Consider the following 19,394-nt stretch of genomic DNA (forward strand, 5'->3'; position numbering starts at 1 on the left):
CAGTCAGTCAGAAGTGCCAGCTTGATCCGGGCCACCTGTTTTCTATGAGCCTGGGCCACATAAACCAAACCACAATTGGGAAAGATGTGGCATGCTATCACATAAACAGTGCCATCTATGCCAGGCCTGGCCCATATCTGGATGACAAACCACTTACTATGCCAGAAGTCAGCCAGCAGTGCCGGCTTGACACCGGATCTGGGCCAGACCTGTCTACTATATGGGTAATGTTTACACTTATGTCTGCATTTTTATTTTGTTAAATATGAACAAAATTTTAGCAGAAGTGCTGTCGCATGTTTGACCAGAAAGAGAGTAACAATTTGTTTATTTGGTAGTTCAATGAAAGGCTTCACTTAGTTAATAGTGAGAAAAAAAAATTGTGTTCACGTTTGCAGTCTTGTTATACAATATGTAAATGGTGAGTCTTCTTCATACACTGAGGTTAATTATGGAGTTCCACAGGGTTCAGTGCTAGGACCAGTTCTGTTTACATTACACATCCTTCCCTTAGGCAGGATCATCAGAAGACATAGGATACATTTTCACTGCTATGCAGATGACACCAAACTCTATCTGTCCATGAAGCCAGTGTGTGTGTTATACACACCAATTAGTTAAACTGCAGGAATGTCTTAAAGACATAAAGACCTGGATGGCCGCTAACTTTCTGCTTTTAATTCAGATAAAACTGAGGTTATTGCACTCGGCCCTGAAAATCTTAGAAATATGGTATCTAACCAGATTCTTAATCTGGATGGCATTAATTTGGCCTCCAGTAACACTGTGAGGAAACCTGTGGTGATTTTTGACTAATATATGTCCTTCAATGGACATATTAAACAAATATTTAGGACTGCTTTTGTCACGGCTAACGAGTGAGCCGTGTGGAGAAAATAAATGAGGACCCAAGAGCAGACACTTGCTGAGATGCGAAGGTGGTTTATTGTAAAATAAAACACAAGGTGAAAATGGCGGAACAGAACTAAAGGTAACCTAAACTGGAAGAAACTAAACTACAAAACAGCAAACCCTAACATGAACATGAAGGGGGGAGAGCAGAGGCACATAAAGGTGGACAGCAGGGTGAACACACGGTGGATATGCAGACAGACCAACGACCACCACACGAGTAGACACGACTTAAATGCACACAGAAGAACACAGGGAGTTTACAAACAGGTGGGGAACACAGCTGGAAGTAATTGTCAAGACGAGACAGGGGAAGCCAAACTGAATACACTCACATGAGACACAGACCTTCACAATAAAAGAGGAAACAAGAAACAATTCACAAGGACACAGACTAATTCATGCATTTATTACTTCTAGGCTGGACTACTGTAATTCATTAATTCATTATTATCAGGAAGTCCTAAAAACTCCCCGAAAAGCCTTCAATTAATCCAAAATGCTGCAGCAAGAGTACTGACAGGGACTAGAAAGAGAGAGCATATTTATCCTGCATTGTCTTCCCTTCATTGGCTCCCTGTTAAATCCAGAATTCAAAATCCTGCTCCTCACATACAAGGTCTTGAATATTCATGCCCCATCTTATCTTAATGACCTTATAGTACCACATCGCAGTTCAGGAATATGGCAGCACTGGAGTATAATGGGTTCCTGGTAGCTTCACGTTTGATTCTTCTCAAATCTTTGGCAGTTAACTTGTTTGTTTTTTTCTCAATACATTTCTTGCGAGCCTGTTGACTATTTGCAACAAAACATTTGATGGTTCTGTGGTCACACCCCAATATCTTTGCAATTTCAAGAGTGCTGCATCCTTCAGAGTCCATCAAATCCCTTTTTTCGCCCATTTCGCCTGAGGGAGAGAAGCTGCCTAATAATTATGCACACCTTTATATAGAGTGTTGATCTCCTTAGGCCACACCCTCACTCATTACGCAAATACTGATCACCTGATATACTAAAACCCAATAAGCACTCAAGTTTATACAGCTTGAAGTTGGACAAGATGCGTAAAAATTATGATATGGCCAAAATACCTACTTGCCTAATAATTGTGCACACAGTGTATGTATTATTGTAGGGTCTACCTTACAATATAAGGCGCCTTGAGGCAACTGTTGTTGTGATTTGGCACTATATAAATAAAATGGAATTGAATTGAATGAAATAGAATATTTGAAATATATATATAAAAAAAACTACATTGTTGTTGTTTTCTTGTTTGTTTCAGGGGGTTTTTGTACCATTTGAATACTAAAGTGGTCCTCTAATGAGATGACGGTGCCAGCAGTGGCCCGCGGCTCATTTGAGTTTGACACCCCTGGTTTATAAGGTTGTGGAAATCTGCAGTCAGCTGAGACTTAAGAAGTCACTTGGATGAGTGACGAAAAAGTCAAATGCTACATCCAGATGAACAGAATCAGTTTTTTGGGATTTTCTTACTGAGAGGATTGAGCATTTGTAAGAGCATTACTAGTTAAAGTTAAAGGATGGTTGGCTCAACAGTGCTCTGACTTTTTGTCAGCCTGGCTACAGTGCTGAAGAGAAACCTAGGGTTGTTCTAATTCTCTTCAATCAGTGATGAGTAGTAAGATGTTCTAGCTTTACGGAGGGCTTTCTTATAAAGCGGCAAACTATTTCTCCAGGCTAAATGATGATCTTCTAAATTTGTGACACGCCATTCCCTCTCCTGCTTACGAGTCATCTGCTGTAGTCTACGTGTTTGAGAATTATACCATGGATTCAAATACTTCTGGTTTGAGGTTTTATTTTTCACAACAGTTAAAGTATCCAGTGTCATACGTAGTGAGGAGTAGTGGTGCAACGGATCACAGTTGATCCGAAATCCGAACCGATCCCACTCCACGGTTCAGTACGCGCGTGATCCGAAGATTTGGAAAAGGAAAAAAAAGTATGTGTATGGTGCGCGTGGTCAATCTGTCAAGCGGTAGTTATGGTCAGCGCTAGCGGTCTAAGTAGCAGAGTAGAGGAGTTTGCGGCATTTAAGCAGCCCTTTGCTGCCCAATCCTACTGGGCTAAAGCTATTACAAAAGCTAATGGGGTGTTTAGCTGCAGACGGGAGGCCGTATTGCATTGTGCAAAACTAGGGGTTTAAACTGTGATGAACGTGCTTGAGCCACGCTATGATATTTCGTTGCGCGTCCACTTCAGTATGACAAGATCGTTCCAAACATGTATGAGTAGGAAAAGTTTAAAGTTATGGCTGAACTGTCCCAGGCATCTTGTGTTGCTCTAACTACAAATGGGTGGACCTCCAGGGCAACGGAAAGCCACGTGACCGTGACTGCTCGTTATATCACAGCGGAGTGGTAGATACAAAGCCCTGCACTGCCCTATAGATTACATTAGATTAGATGAAACTTTATATATCCCTCGGGTGGGTTCCTCCGAGAAATTCAGTTTCCAGTAACACAGCACCGACAGAAGGTGCAGAATGTGAGCAGAAATATACCATATATGCACATATATAAATACAGAAAATACAAAAGGGATAAATAGAATAAATAGGAATAAGAATACAAGGGAATGGCACATTTCAAGTATTGTGAGTCTATTACACCATTGGATATTAACAAAAATTATTGCACAGTGAAAAGGCACTACAGCTACTTGTTCCCCCCTCCCTTGTTCCCGTTTCTCCTCCCTCTCCCCTCCAGCGAGGAGTTAAACAGTTTGATGGCGTGTGGGACAAAGGACTTTTTAAGTCTGCTGGTCCTTGACTTTGGGAGAAGCAACCTGTCACTGAACAGACTCCTCTGGTTGTTTATGGCCGTGTGCAGAGGATGCAGAGGATGCCCAGCATGGTCCATAATGTCCATATTGCACCTTAATTTGTTTTTATATAAGTGCGTGGAATGAGTCTTCAGTTGAATGTTTTTTAATAGGCAAAAAATACTTAAATAAGTAAACGGCGAGTCGAATTTTTGTCTTTTTCTATTTTTGCTGATCCGAAAATTGATCCGATCCGAACCCGTGAGATTTTTGATCCGTTGCACCACTAGTGAGGAGGCAAAGTTATTAACAAGATGATCGACCTCAGTTGGAGTAGCGCTGAGGTAGCTGCTCTGCTCTGTGTTGGTAAAGAGCATTGAACATGATAACAATGGGTGGATTAAATTCTAGTTACAGCACTTTCAGAAAGACATCTACTTTGATGAAATCTACTCCCCACTGCTGTGTAATCAATTATTGTAAATTTAAATGTTATCAGGAAATGATCAGAAACACCTCTACATCTCGTTTGGCTCTCAGCGAAGGCGGTCGCACTTTTCTCCTCTCCTCTCCCTTATCTTCCCTGCTTAGCTTCTTATGTCCTTGTCTTGTCTCGTGCTTTTTTTTTTTCACTTCCCTGGAACACTCTCTTACAGTCTGTGTCTAAAAACCTAAAAGAGAATTATGGATTTGATCAACTGGTCTCTGAATGCTATTGACACCCTTTTCTCAACGAGAAGTCTGGGCTCGGGAGAGCCCGAGTGCCCTGGAGGGACTTTCCCTGCCCAATACACGATGGACGGGTGGCAGAAATGGAGGATCGTGTGCCTGGTGGGACTGTCGATCGAGGACGCTAAGATATCTACCTATTCGGAACCATGATAACAGGGTTCTTGCTGATCGGAGCTGGCTTGGCCCTGGCTTGGCCCTGGCGGAACCGGCTGTTCAAACCCCCACAAGGCTGCCAGCTGGGATTGAAACGATGCGACGAGGTGCAGCTTCTCAGAAAGGGCTCACTGAATGCAGCATGGTTAAGAGCTTGGAGGCGCTTACGGCTGCAGTGAATACTCAGAATAACACCTCTGAGCGTATATTGGATTAGATCAGGGAAGAATCCACTCAGAACAACACCTCTGGGCGGAAGCTGGATTACATCGCGGATCAGTTGGCTGCGGTCGTGAGGTCTCAGAATCTGCTCTGTGAGCAAAAGAGTGACAAGACCACGGAATTGAAGTTTAATAACATCATGGAGAAACTCGCAGCTATCCAACGGGAGATTGAGAGACCAGTGTCGGACTGTTAAAAACAGCTTGAAATTGTCATGAGTTGTTTGTAAAAGAAAAATCACCATCATAATGCGGCTACCCCTTCGGCGCCAGCTGAGGGCTCAAGGCTGGAGCTGAACAAAAACTCCCTGATAACGACTGTGTTGAGTCTGTTCCTTCCCATTCCATGCAAGGCCACCTGGGTTGGCTGGAAGACTGTTTACTTAGCCTGGCAGGGCGAAGGACACTGTCTCAGCTGAACTCTGGACACGCACACACATACACACACACTGATATGCACACACTCATCCCCCCTCCTTTTCCAAATGCCTTCGATGCTTGCTCCCTGCGGAGGAACACGGCGGGTCTGAGCCCGCGCTGGAATGGTAGCGCTGGGCAGGGCGGCTGCTGTGTTTGCTTCGGATTACTCCTCACCCCTCACCCAACCTGTGGCTTGTTATGTCCTTCATAATGTTGTGTTGTGGACATTTATGTGCTTTTTGTGCAGAGGAGTTTTTTTGTTTCCTGTTCCCATGCTGTCCTACCATGGGAGCACAGCATGAGCAGAGGTCTCTTTTTTTCCTCTTGTACTTTCCCATTGTAATGTACATTTCAGTGTTTTCTTTCTGTAACGCTACTGATCTCCGACTTGTATCCCCATGTCTGTGTTGTGTGTGTAAGGTCGGGGGGGGGGGGTCCCATTTCACTGCAGGGCAACCTGCATGTGGCGAATAAAGCTTGGATTGATTGATTGATTGATAAATGTTCAGTTTCTATGACATATGTTAAAACAAGATCAAGAGCCTGCAGGCCACCTCCGGCTCGTTGGGCTTTTTATTCCAGCCCGCCGAAGATTGGTGTCTCTCATCCATGTCTCAAGCCATGAAGTCGGGGCAGGGCATGCAGTGTGAAGTTACTCTAATTAAGTAATGACCATGGCAGACCTGATGACACATTCATGCTTTTTAGCATCTCTTCATTCAGACACACAGAGCTGCAGCTTCCACGCCCACATACCCCCATCGCCCGGCTGAGGCCGGGAGCCATCTGGCCGAGCCTACTCTACCACTGCGAGCGGGAGAGGCCCTGGTCAAGCGACGGGGAGATGTGAGTTCAGGTGGCTCCCTGCGAATTAAGCGGCACCGGTGAAGCTCTTCCGGAGGTCGGCCACGTGACAGGTAGATTTGCCGTGGCCGGCACAGTCGTGAGCCCCAGCTCACAGGTGGCTGGGCAGATGTCCGGCGTGCACCGGTCTCTGGTGGGGGTGAGGCCGGTCTGGCGAGCGCACCAATCTCAAGCTTGGTGCACGACTCGCACGCCAGCTCCAATCAAGCAGGCTCCCCTGGCACAGGGACCTCTATCTCCTCACGTGGCTCCTCCGTCGCCGCCCCCGCTCCCAGCTCAAGCAGCAGAATGGCTTGCAGGTGTGTTCGCCTTCTTGCAGGACAGTGACTTGCCATGTTGAGCTAATCGACGGAGACTTAACTAGCATGCTAAACACAAATGTGGAGTCATTTACATTATATTCCTTGGCATTGGATGAAAGTAATGACATAAAGGACACCGCTCAGCTTTTAAATTTTTTCAGAGGGAATAATGACAATTTTGAGATAATGGAGGAGTTTTTGGCCATGGAATGCCTAAAGGGGAAAACATGGGGAGAGGACTTGTATCACAGCATGTCGGAGGCCATCAAGAGGCACAAGCTACCTTGGAGTACACTCGCCAAACTCACCACAGATGGATAGCCGCCAAATCTGACTGGAAAAAAACTCGGGTTGCTCAAAAGAAATCTGTATTGCACCTTGATCACGTAGTGAAGCCTGTTGTAAAATGCATTAACTGTATGAGAGCAAGGGGACTTCAGCATCGTCAGTTTATTACGTTTATTGACGAAATTGACGCTGATCACCAGGACTTGCTTTACCACTCCAATATCTGCTGGTTAGGTTTGGGGAAATCATGTCAACGAGTGTGGGAGCACAGAAAGGAGATTGTCTCATTTTTGGAACTACTTGAGAAAGATGGTGATTTTCCTGAGCTGAGTGACACAGATTGACTTTGTGATTTAGCTGTTGCTGTGGACATACTGGCACACATGAATTAGCTGAATGTGAAGCTGCAAGGCAAAAACCTGTTTGTGCATGAAATGTACACTAACGTCAACGCTCTTAAAATCAAGCTGGTTTTATTCTCAAAACAAATGTCACATAAGTCATTCGCTCATTTCCCCACACTGGCTATGCTGAAAGAGGCCCCTCAACATGTGAAAAAATACAGGAAATCACTGGATGACCTCCATGCGGAATTCTGCCGTCAGTTCTCTGATTTGGGGAAAATTGAATTCACTTCAGCTGGTGTCATGTCCCTTCACACAAGACTCTGAAACAGCGCCACAGGAGTTGCAGTTGGAACTGATTGATCTGCAATGTGACACTGTCTTAAAGAAGTTCACCTCTCTTAAACTGGATGAGTTTTATGCATCATTAAACACAGCCAAATTTCCAAAGATCCAGAAGATGTCACAGAGGATGCTGGTAGTGTTTGGCTCTACGTATGTATGTGAACAGACTTTCAGCATGATGAGCAACAACAAAGCATCCCACAGATCCCATTTGAGTGATGAACACCTCAGATCTGTTCTGAGAATTGCCACAACAAATCTAACAACAGATTTCGACGCACTGACAAAAAAGGGTGATCAACAACACTGTTACCACTAAAAGTGAATGTCAGTATTAATGTTTTTGTTTGATATGTATGCATCTGGTGCTGGCCTGGTCCGTTTTGTAAATTTTAAGCTTCAGTGTGGCCCTTGAGCCAAAAGTTTGCCCACCCCTCATCTACTATTGTGATTAAAGTGGGGGGTGGCTTCTTTTACATTTTAAGAGAAGCCAATTAAGTCTATTAACAGATTAACTGCTGTGTTGAGGATGTCATTTGAAGCACCAACATCACCCACAATAATTAATTTATCTCAGATGAGCACTAAATCAGATAAAAAGTCTGAGAAATCAGACAGAAACTCTGTAAGGTCCAGGTGGACGATAGATGATAATGAATAAGGCTGGTTTTTGAGTTTTACAGCTAGGTTGGACAAGGCTAAGAATCAGGGTTTCAAATGAATTGAAAGTCTGTCTGGGTCTTTGGTTGATTGATAGGTTGGTGTGGAAAATTGCTGCCACACCGCCCTCTTGGCCTGCTCGAGGTTTCTCATAGTTTCTCATAGTTGGAATGACTCGGTAGTGTAGATTTATTTCAACTAACATAATCATCCTGCTGCAACCAGATTTCTGTAAGGCAGACTACATCAATTTGTTGATCAATTACCTTTTAATCATCTTTTATCATACCTTTTATCCACCAATAATCACTTTTTACAGGAGGAGGGCCCTGATCTTGATCCTGCTGTCATCTCTGGATGCTATGTATATGCTCTATGTATGTACAGGGTGGGCCATTTATATGGATACACCGTAATAACATGGGAATGGTTGGTGATATTAAAGTCCTGTTTGTGGCACATTAGTATATGTGAGGGGGCAAACTCCTTAAGATGGGTGGTGACCATGGTGGCTATTTAGAAGTCGGCCATCTTGGATACAACTTTTGTTTTTTCAATAGGAAGAGGGCCATATGACACATCAAACTTATTGGTAATGTCACAAGAAAAACAATAGTGTGCTTGGTTTCAACGTAACTTTATTCTTTCATGAGTTATTTACAAGTTTCTGACCACTTATAAAATGTGTTCAATGTGCTGCCCATTGTGTTGGATTGTCAATGCAACCCTCTTCACACACTGATAGCAACACCGCAGGAGAAATGCCAGCACAGGCATCCAGTATCCGTAGTTTCAGGTGCTGCACATCTCATATCTTCACACCATAGACAATTGCCTTCAGATGATCCCAAAGATAAAAGTCTAAGGGGGTCAGATCGGGAGACCTTGGGGGCCATTCAACTGGCCCACGACGACCGATCCACTTTCCAGGAAACTGTTCATCTAGGAATGCTCGGACCTGGCACCCATAATGTGGTGGTGCACCATCTTGCTGGAAAAACTCAGGGAACGTGCCAGCTTCAGTGCATAAAGAGGGAAACACATCATCATGTAGCAATTTCAAATATTCTAAATGGCCACCATGGTCACGACCCATCTTGAGGAGTTTGCCCCCTCACATATACCAATGTGCCACAAACAGGACTTTAATATCACCAACCATTCCCATGTTATTACAGTGTATCCATATAAATGGCCCACCCTGTATATATGCTGCCCCCAGCAGACAACAGCAAAAGGGATGGGATTTCCTATCACACAAACTGGAAGAAGATCTCAAGCTTGTTGCTGCTCACATTAAAGGGCTTTGAGTAGTGTCTGCCCTTCCTTTTTTCTACAATTCAATTCAATTTTATTTATATAGTGCCACATCGCTTTATATTGTACGTTACACCCTACAATAATACATACAGAGAAAAATCCAACAATCATATGAAGGTCACATATTTCACAACCCGTTGCTATTTATGATATACTTCATACATATACATGTACAATATCTTACCTAAAGTGTCATATTAAATAAATAAATAAATAAACTACTTAAACGTAAATTCATGCCCTGATGAACTTTATCATTTCTTGAAGATGGTTTCTTAAGTGATTTGTTATCAACTTCTGTTTATATAGTTTTAGTTCCTTATTTTGTACTTCTTGATTAGTTAGAGGTGATTTTTGGTTTATTACTTCACTTGCCCCACCACCCTCACCCTGTGGTGCATAAATACTTAATTGAGAGACTCTGGCTAGCCGGGCCATACCCGATAGCTTATGTATAAAAAGCTGCATCAGTCCAAATCATCAGCGGTTTGATCCACGTATGGATTGAAGTGTATTTGTGAAAGTGTTGGACTGTTCCTTTATCAGTGTGTAACAGTGTGTGTATGAGAGCCATGTAATGTCCATGTGTGCATGCTGAAAGAGACTGTGCTGGTCTGACCTCCCTCCACCTTTCAGGTTGGAGCCTGCTGGAGTCCGATGGTTAAGACCAGGTCTGAGGAAGTGTAAGTGTGTTTTTAATGTGATTCATGAAAACAAAGCAGCACACATTCAACCATCTTCAAACTGTCACATCACTCAGTGGCTGTGTCCCAATTAAGAGATCGCACGCTTGAAGTACGCATTTTGAGTGCGATTACGTCACCGCCACGCATCGACGGCTGTCCCAATTCGAATTGTACTTCAAACGCATACCCCAAATCGCCGTCGATTTCCCCAAATATCAAGCGTGGTCCAGTGCACGCTTCGTGGTCCCAAATATCCCACAATTCATAGCGCGGCGGTGGATGTGGATAATTTTGCTGCAAAATACGGCAGACGGCAGAAGGGAGCGGCCGAAGAGCGAACTGTCAAAAGTAAGTACTGAATATGATGTCACTTATTTATGTGCGAATGTTTAATAATAAAGAACATTAAAACATCACTGTTGGCCACATGTCGGCAAAGTTATGTGACATTAGTGATGCTTGTAGTAACTTGGTTTTAAATCCTTTACTTTAAAATATACACCGTTCAGTAGTCGACCTCAATCTTGCAGAGAATGTGATGATTTTGTGGATAATTAAAGTCAGTCATATATCCACAAACACAACAAGCTGAAAGTCAGTGATGCTGCTCGGTTTGCAGTCCTGAATATCACGGCACAAGCAGGATTCACTGCACTGTTAATGTTAGCTATGTTATATTGCTTCCTCTGTTTGGTGGTGTCGAGCCAAACGGACTTTAACGTGTGTTTGAACGAGCTGACGGTTCACTCGTTAGGCTGAAAGAAAGATGCTTTAATCACAGGAGTCACACATGTATCCACTGTACCATCTGGGAACTCTTCTTGTTTAGCACTCGTAATAACACAAACACTAAATCCTCCTTCTCTTGTGCTGTTGTGTAGCAGTGTGTACACCTGAGACTGTCACCTGTCTGTCCTGCACTCCCTCTCTGTTTCTTTCTCTCTGATTGTGGAATAAAAGTATGAACATGTATTTATAAGTTACACTTGTGTTTGAATCCTGCAGCTTATCACACATTTGATTTCCATGTGTGACAACTGCAAGTGTCCAGAGTGAGGACAGACTGAGGGACCCACTGCTGCACATCATCTGTGAGGCTTTGCACCCCTGATGATCCACCAGGACAAATTCAGCAGTAGGGATGGGTATCGTTTAGGTTTTATCCGATACCAGTATCAAACCGGTACTTTTGAAACGGTGCTGGTGCTTAAACGGTGCTCAAACCGGTGCTTAAAGAATGAAGAACACAAACTTTGTCCAAAAACCTCTCATGTTTATCTGTTTTTTGTACAAAGATAACAATGTTAGCCTTTTCTGCAGCTATAGGGCATATATGGTATCACTCTTGGTTGGAAGCAGTGCTTAAACAATGGAAAAAACACAAACTTTGTCCAAAAACCTCTCATGTTTAGCTTTTTTTTTGTAAAAAGACAACAATGTTAGCCTTTTCTGCAGTTATAGGGGATTTATGGTATCACTCTTGGCTGGAAGCAGTGCTTAATCAATGTGGGGAAAAAACACCAACTTTGTCCAAAAACCTCTCATGTTTAGCTGTTTTCCACTTTTTCTTTGGCCATTTTAGCTTTTTTGGCCAGGGTGAAGGGAGTATCTGCCATCAAACAAGAAGACAGCCGCATGTAACTATGACGGTGTTTGCTAGTTCACCTTAAGTGCATTAATTTAATAACATGGTTAGCCTACTCAACGTAAATTACACACGAACAACATTAAGCTACTGACCCAGAGAAGAACGGCTGCTGCTGCCATCATCATTTTTGCTACACTGGCAGGGCTAGGGGCCAGGACTCTCCTCTTTGGGTTTTTGGGGGATGTTGCTAACTCCGGGACCGATAACAGGCACCAAACCCGCAGTAGATGTGCTTGATGTGAGGTCTCGCAGCAAGCTATCAAATACGGTGCATTTCTCGGCTTTTTAAAAAAACGCTATGCGTCGCCAGGTGTTTCATCAGATTCAAGGTGTTACCTCCTTTGCACAGTATCACCTTAAAGCACTTGTTGCAGGCTGCTGAGTTTGCATCTTTTGCTGTGAAGTACAGCCAGACTTTTGACTGCTTCACCTTGGGCGGTTTTAATCTGTAGCTCTGCTCTAAAAGAACATACGTACCTGGGCCCGCCTACTATGCTTGCAAAGGTAAAATGATTGGCTGGAATCCAAAGTGTATGACATCTCAGGAAAAAAAAGCACCGAAATAAAACACCAAAATGTGCGCTGCTTTTCGGTCTGGTTACTACCGTTTATGTCAGAACCGGTGCCATAATACCGGTACCCATCCCTACTCAGCAGTGTGTGAGGAAGAGGAGGAGGAAGAGCCAGCAGCAGCTGACAGATGGAGAGAATAGACAGACTGTTCCCTGTTTGTGAAGGACTGCTAGAAAAGTTTAAAATAACTAATTGTCTGTCCTGAATCAGTCTTATTGGGTAATGTTCAAATATTTTTATCATCCCAGTGTTTTCAGTGTGGGAGAAAGTACTCAGGGCCTTCAAGTTACACACTATGAAAGGCAGCAACAAGTTTAATATTCAGAAAACTAAAGTATGTATCAGCAGCAGAATGGAGCTAAAAATAAATGTTTGTTTCAGTTCTACGAAGCTTTGAGTATTTTGGATTAGTAGCACTGCTGTGTTTGTTGCATCACATTGCTGTAATTGTTTATATGCTTTATATATTCTGAGGTAAGTTGATCTATAGTGTCACATCATATTCTATAAGGATGTTATGTGTTTGTATACTTTCTGCCCAGTTTGACCCATTTAGCAGACGTCAGCCTGTATCTACAGGGAGTGCAGAATTATTAGGCAAGTTGTATTTTTGAGGAATAATTTTATTATTGAACAACAACCATGTTCTCAATGAACCCAAAAAACTCATTAATATCAAAGCTGAATGTTTTTGGAAGTAGTTTTTAGTTTGTTTTTAGTTTTAGCTATTTTAGGGGGATATCTGTGTGTGCAGGTGACTATTACTGTGCATAATTATTAGGCAACTTAACAAAAAACAAATATATACCCATTTCAATTATTTATTTTTACCAGTGAAACCAATATAACATCTCCACATTCACAAATATACATTTCTGACATTCAAAAACAAAACAAAAACAAATCAGCGACCAATATAGCCACCTTTCTTTGCAAGGACACTCAAAAGCCTGCCATCCATGGATTCTGTCAGTGTTTTGATCTGTTCACCATCAACATTGCGTGCAGCAGCAACCACAGCCTCCCAGACACTGTTCAGAGAGGTGTACTGTTTTCCCTCCTTGTAAATCTCACATTTGATGATGGACCACAGGTTCTCAATGGGGTTCAGATCAGGTGAACAAGGAGGCCATGTCATTAGTTTTTCTTCTTTTATACCCTTTCTTGCCAGCCACGCTGTGGAGTACTTGGACGCGTGTGATGGAGCATTGTCCTGCATGGAAATCATGTTTTTCTTGAAGGATGCAGACTTCTTCCTGTACCACTGCTTGAAGAAGGTGTCTTCCAGAAACTGGCAGTAGGACTGGGAGTTGAGCTTGACTCCATCCTCAACCCGAAAAGGCCCCACAAGCTCATCTTTGATGATACCAGCCCAAACCAGTACTCCACCTCCACCTTGCTGGCGTCTGAGTCGGACTGGATCTCTCTGCCCTTTACCAATCCAGCCACGGGCCCATCCATCTGGCCCATCAAGACTCACTCTCATTTCATTAGTCCATAAAACCTTAGAAAAACCAGTCTTGAGATATTTCTTGGCCCAGTCTTGACGTTTCAGCTTGTGTGTCTTGTTCAGTGGTGGTCGTCTTTCAGCCTTTCTTACCTTGGCCATGTCTCTGAGTATTGCACACCTTGTGCTTTTGGGCACTCCAGTGATGTTGCAGCTCTGAAATATGGCCAAACTGGTGGCAAGTGGCATCTTGGCAGCTGCACGCTTGACTTTTCTCAGTTCATGGGCAGTTATTTTGCGCCTTGGTTTTTCCACACGCTTCTTGCGACCCTGTTGACTATTTTGAATGAAACGCTTGATTGTTCGATGATCACGCTTCAGAAGCTTTGCAATTTTGAGACTGCTGCATCCTTCTGCAAGATATCTCACTATTTTTGACTTTTCTGAGCCTGTCAAGTCCTTCTTTTGACCCATTTTGCCAAAGGAAAGGACGTTGCCTAATAATCATGCACACCTGATATAGGGTGTTGATGTCATTAGACCACACCCCTTCTCATTACAGAGATGCACATCACCTAATATGCTTAATTGGTAGTAGGCTTTTGAGCCTATACAGCTTGGAGTAAGACAACATGCATGAAGAGGATGATGTGGACAAAATACTCATTTGCCTAATAATTCTGCACTCCCTGTATTCTGTATGACTTAAAGCAGTTATGACATGGTCTGATTTTCTCACCCAATAAAGGAATATTTAATATACCAGTCTACTCTTCATTCTATCAGAAACAGTATTTACAGCTCGTGTATTTTGTTTTTACACATATATGTAAGCATTGAGCCAAATGTAATGTAATGCCAACATATTAAACGAAAACGAAATAAATAATTGACCCAGAGTTCAAGCTCACTGTTGTTATGTATCCTGTAATATATATATATATGTCATAATACTCTGACAATACATATAATATTGGCCATATTATATTTACATTACCAAAGTGAGATGACTTTAGTCTCATGAACAACATGAGCTAATTGTTATTTACTAACTAATCTTGAAATGACTGTTCAGTACAGAAATGAAGCCCAACAATCATGTTTTACAGAATCGTGATCTCTTCTTCTCGTACTTAGTGTGCGTACTTCAAGTGTGCGGTCTCTTAATTGGGACTCAGCCAGTCACATCTCTGATGTCAGGAGTCATCATCAAAGTGTCAATCAATGAACAGATGATGGATCAATAACTGCAGCTGGATTGTGTTTGTTCACTCCATCAGATTCCTGTCAACTCACAATCGACACAAACACAGTACACACAACGCTCAAACTGTCTGACAACAACAGGAAGGTGGCACGTGTGGAGGAGGTTCAATCATATCCTGACCATCCAGACAGATTCGATGCGTATCCTCAGCTGCTGTGTAGAAATGGTATGACTGGTCGCTGTTACTGGGAGGTCGAATGGAGAGGAAAAGTTGATATATCAGTGAATTATAGAAGAATCCAAAGGAAAGGTGAAGGTGATGGCGGTGTGTTTGGATGGAATGATCATTCCTGGAGTCTGTGCTGCTCTAGTAATGGTCCTCTTCGTGTCTGTCACAATAATCTAGCAAAATCATTCACCAACTCCTCCTCCTCCTCCTCTTCCTCCTCTGACTCTAACAGAGTAGCAGTGTATGTGGACTGTCCTGCTGGCACTCTGTCCTTCTACAGAGTCTCCTCTGACACTCTGATCCACCTCCACACCTTCAACACCACATTCACTGAACCACTTTATCCTGGGTTTTGGTTTAGTTCTGGTTCGTCACTGTGTCTGTGCTGATTTGAGTGTAAAGAGTGTCCTCCTGTTAGAGAAACACTCTGACTGTTGAACAGATAGTTCAGTCTGTACATTTCTGTCTCTTTCACTCAGAAACACATTTTCAGATTCATGGATTCAATCAGTTGATGTTTTAAACTGTTCTAAATGATTCCTTGTAAACTTCTTCCTCTTCAGTCCTTTAAAGATGGAAAGTCCCATTATACCAGGATCCACATGTTGTTTTTATTTTTCCACTCAAAACTTCACAGTAAATATCAGTATGTTGTGTTTTACCTGAAGCTCATTAAGATCACTTCTAAACAATAATACATACATATATATGATGATTGATTTCTACAGTATGGTATTCATTATATAGTAATACTAAATCAAAGTGGTTGACTTGTGACCTTACAAAATAGGTGTGATTTGAGTCAAATTGCAGATGTTCCAGATGTTTTCAGTCTCTCTGTTTTTCTGTGTAAAAGGGGAAAAATTGGGAGCAAAAAAAGTTAACATGTAGATATCACTGCAGTGAATATCAACTTTGATTTTCAGGACATTTTAGGACTTTTTTCCTTTCATCATCTTATAATATTAGAATATTTCAAATGAATCCAATATATTTGAAATGTCAGATTTCAAGTCAAATTCGTTGAAATGTTTGTTACAGGTTGTAGAAAGTACACCGTAAGATGTGCACATCAGGAAAACTCAGTCGAATGCATTAAGCTCTAACTGTACTTTGATGTAAGTGTGAGCCTGTAGTTTTCATGTAGTTAGTCAAATCAAGACTTTAACTTTGATCAGAGTTTTCACAGTGACTTAGAAATAGTTAGCCTTCAGTTGTTCCAAAATGCTGCAGCAAGAGTACTGACAGGGACTAGAAAGAGAGATCAGATTTCTCCTGTATTGGCTTCCCTTCATTGGCTCCCCGTTAAATCCAGAATTGAATTCAATATCCCGATCTTCATATACAAGGTCTTAAATAATCAAGGCCCCATCTTATCTTAATGACCTTATAATACCATATCAACCCCTTATAACATTTCACTCTCGTATTGCAGGCTTAGTTGTTTTTGCTAGAGTATTTAAAAGTAGAATGGGAGGCAGAGCCTTCAATTTCAGGCACCTCTTCTGTGGAACCAGCTTCCAGTTTGGATTCAGGAGACAGACACGATCTCTACTTTTAAGATTTGGCTTAAAACTTTCCTTTTTGCTAAAACATATAGTTAGGGCTGGATTAGGTGACCCTGAATCCTCCCTTAGTTATGCTGAAAAAGGTGTAGGCTGCTGGGGGATTCCCATGATTTCTTTTTCACTCACTATGTGTTTATACACCTCTCTGTATTTAATTATGAGTTACTGTATTATTGTATAGTCTTTACCTTACAACATACGGTATAAATATAAAGCACCTTGAGCTGATTGTATTTGTGATTTGGTGCTATATGAATAAAACTGAATTGAAGGTAATGTGGCGACCCACTAGAGGGCTCCACTCACACCCAAGCTTGGAGGTTCTTTTGTGTTTGGGCGCGATATGCTCAACTGATGTATGGAGGTGAATAAAGTTGGAGTGGAAAACTAGAGCTCCTGTGTTGTGTGTCCATATTGGTGACCCTACTTTGAACATACGGCGAAACCATGGAGATCGCCCTGGAGACGCCAGCGACCACCGGCCCTCTGCCTCCTGCTGTGCGCTCCAGTTGCCAGACTTCTGGCTCTACAACCCCTCGTCATGGTTCGTCCACGTGAAGGCTCAATTTGCTCTCAATTTGCTGACGACACGAAGTCTCATTATGTGGTGGCATTGCTTGACCCACTAGCCACCTGCCATGCGATGGCCCTCCTCCAGGACCCGCCCGCGCACGGTAAATATGTCGCCCTTAAGGACCTACTACTGTGCATCCTGCTGGCTTCCCGCACGTTCGGAGTGCATGCCCTGGAGTGGACGGGCTGGCGCTGATGGCAGGAAGGGTTAGGGATGTGGGATTGAGTCCGGTCCCTGAAGGGTCCAGACGGTGCCCTGTCCATCCCTCTGCCCCTGCCACTTGTCCCCTGCTGGACACGTCTACGGGGAGGCAGCTGCCCTCTCCTGTGACGCACCACCATCCAGCCCTCCGAGTCCATCCGGGACCCCATATTTAAATTTTGTGTCTTGTGTTTTGATGTCGCCTATGTTATCTTTATTTAATAATTGTTTTAATGTGATATTTATTTCAGTTAGATATGTAAAATATGTTTATTTGAATTTACAATCACAAACAAAGGCGAGAGAAAAAAAATAAGAAAAAAACTAAATTAAATTTGTGTTTTTAAACAAAATTAATAAATGAAATTAATAAACTTTTTTAATTTTTAATAAGTGAAAATCAATGAATTAATGTGCCCACTTCTGCGACGTTTCGACCCAAGATAGGTCTTCCTCAAGCTGGGGCACAATGAATGTCAAGCTGGGAATACACAGAGAGAGACAGAGAGAGAGATGTTGTTTCTTCAACGGTCAGCTCCCAAATGAGCTCCTTTCTGCTGTGCAGCCTTTTATGGGCTTGGTTTGGTGTTCGGTAGTTTAAGTTTAGGTTAGGCAGTGTGTTTTAAAATGTCCATGATGACTTTAGACTAAAAAGAATGTGTTTTTTAACCTTTGTAATAAAATTGTATGAAATGTATTTTTATTTTGTATATTATGTGAATTTTTAAAGAACTATATTTTTTGAAGTGATGTATATACGGTTTTATGATTTTTTTTAGGTTTGCAGAGAAATGTATTTATAATTTTAAACTTGGATGAGTATGTTTTTCACCAATTATGTTTTTATGGGGTGGCTGTAGCTCAGGTGGCAGAGCAGGTCAGCCACTAATCAGAAGGTCAGTGGTTTGATCCTAGGCTGCCTCCTGGCTGCATGCCAAATGTCCTTGGGCAAGATACTAACCCCATGTTTGCCTACTGGTGGTGGTCAGAGGGCCCAGTGGCGCCTGTGTCTGGCAGCCTCGCCTCTGTCAGTGCGCCCCAGGGCAGCTGTGGCTACAATGTAGCTTGCTATCGCCAGTGTGTGAATGTGTGTGTGAATGGGTGAATGACTGAATGTAGTGTAAAGCGCTTTGGGGTCCTTAAGGACTAGAAAAGCGCTATAAAATGCAGGCCATTTACCATTTATGCTTTTTGGGTTTGTGTATTTAAGCTATATTTTGTTTTTAAGGGTTTTAATAAAGTTTGTGAATTTAATGACTGTTGTTTTGTTTTGAGTGTAAATTATGAAGTGATTAAAAGGGTCATGAATCAAAATGTCGTGTTTTAATGGTTTCAATAAAGTTTTCATAGGGTTAGGTATTAAGAATTTGAGTTGTTGTTGTTTCACAGTTGTGATTCTGGTGCACTGGCATACAGAGGTCCTTAATTCTCCACCCATTTATAATCCTGTATCCCCTGTACCTTAAGACTTTATTCTCCCTAAGTCCTCTTAGCGGTTCTTTTTATTAGCTTTTTATTGAGTTGTATTTTTAAAGAAATAGACATTCTAATAAATTTTCATTCCCTCTTAACTAAAGAGGAAAAAGGATCTATATTTTTCTAACTTAGCATTCACACGCACTCACCTTCATAAAGTAATTAGTAGGTTTTCAGTGCTCCTATATACAGTGAAATTAATAAGCATACAAACCCATTCACAGGGGACAACCTGTGAATAAAACAGATCCTACAGAATATGTACACTAATATAATAGAATCTCTATTCCGAATATATTTCAATAGTGATCAAATTATTATTTACAGTGGTCTAATCGTCTTTTTTTTTAAATTCCATTTTCCCACACACAAAAAAGAAAATCCAACTTCACTTGGAGCTCTCACTCTCCAGACCAAGATCCCTGTCATTAAAG

The 19,394-nt window shown here is 42.1% G+C and overlaps 1 protein-coding gene across 7 annotated transcripts in view; it reads left to right on the plus strand.

Annotated features, from left to right (window-relative positions):
• LOC146391788 (protein NLRC3-like) overlaps positions 1 to 19,394 on the plus strand; it is a 453,804-nt gene that overhangs the window by 49,378 nt on the left and 385,032 nt on the right. For 6 of the 7 annotated variants that reach the window (XM_084915590.1, XM_084915663.1, XM_084915627.1 and 3 more), the window contains 2 exons: positions 9,988 to 10,034; positions 14,986 to 15,737. The exons of the other annotated variant lie outside the window; for it this stretch is intronic. In XM_084915590.1, the coding sequence (XP_084771716.1) occupies positions 9,988 to 10,034; positions 14,986 to 15,530 (592 nt within the window). In that variant the 3' untranslated portion in view covers positions 15,531 to 15,737. Of the gene's footprint in view, positions 1 to 9,987; positions 10,035 to 14,985; positions 15,738 to 19,394 lie in introns of those variants that run through there. 7 annotated transcript variants of the gene reach the window in all.

The sequence above is a fragment of the Perissodus microlepis genome, chromosome 3, assembly GCF_051167445.1.
Source record: "Perissodus microlepis isolate ML-2025 ecotype Zambia chromosome 3, ASM5116744v1, whole genome shotgun sequence".
NCBI lineage: Eukaryota > Metazoa > Chordata > Actinopteri > Cichliformes > Cichlidae > Perissodus > Perissodus microlepis.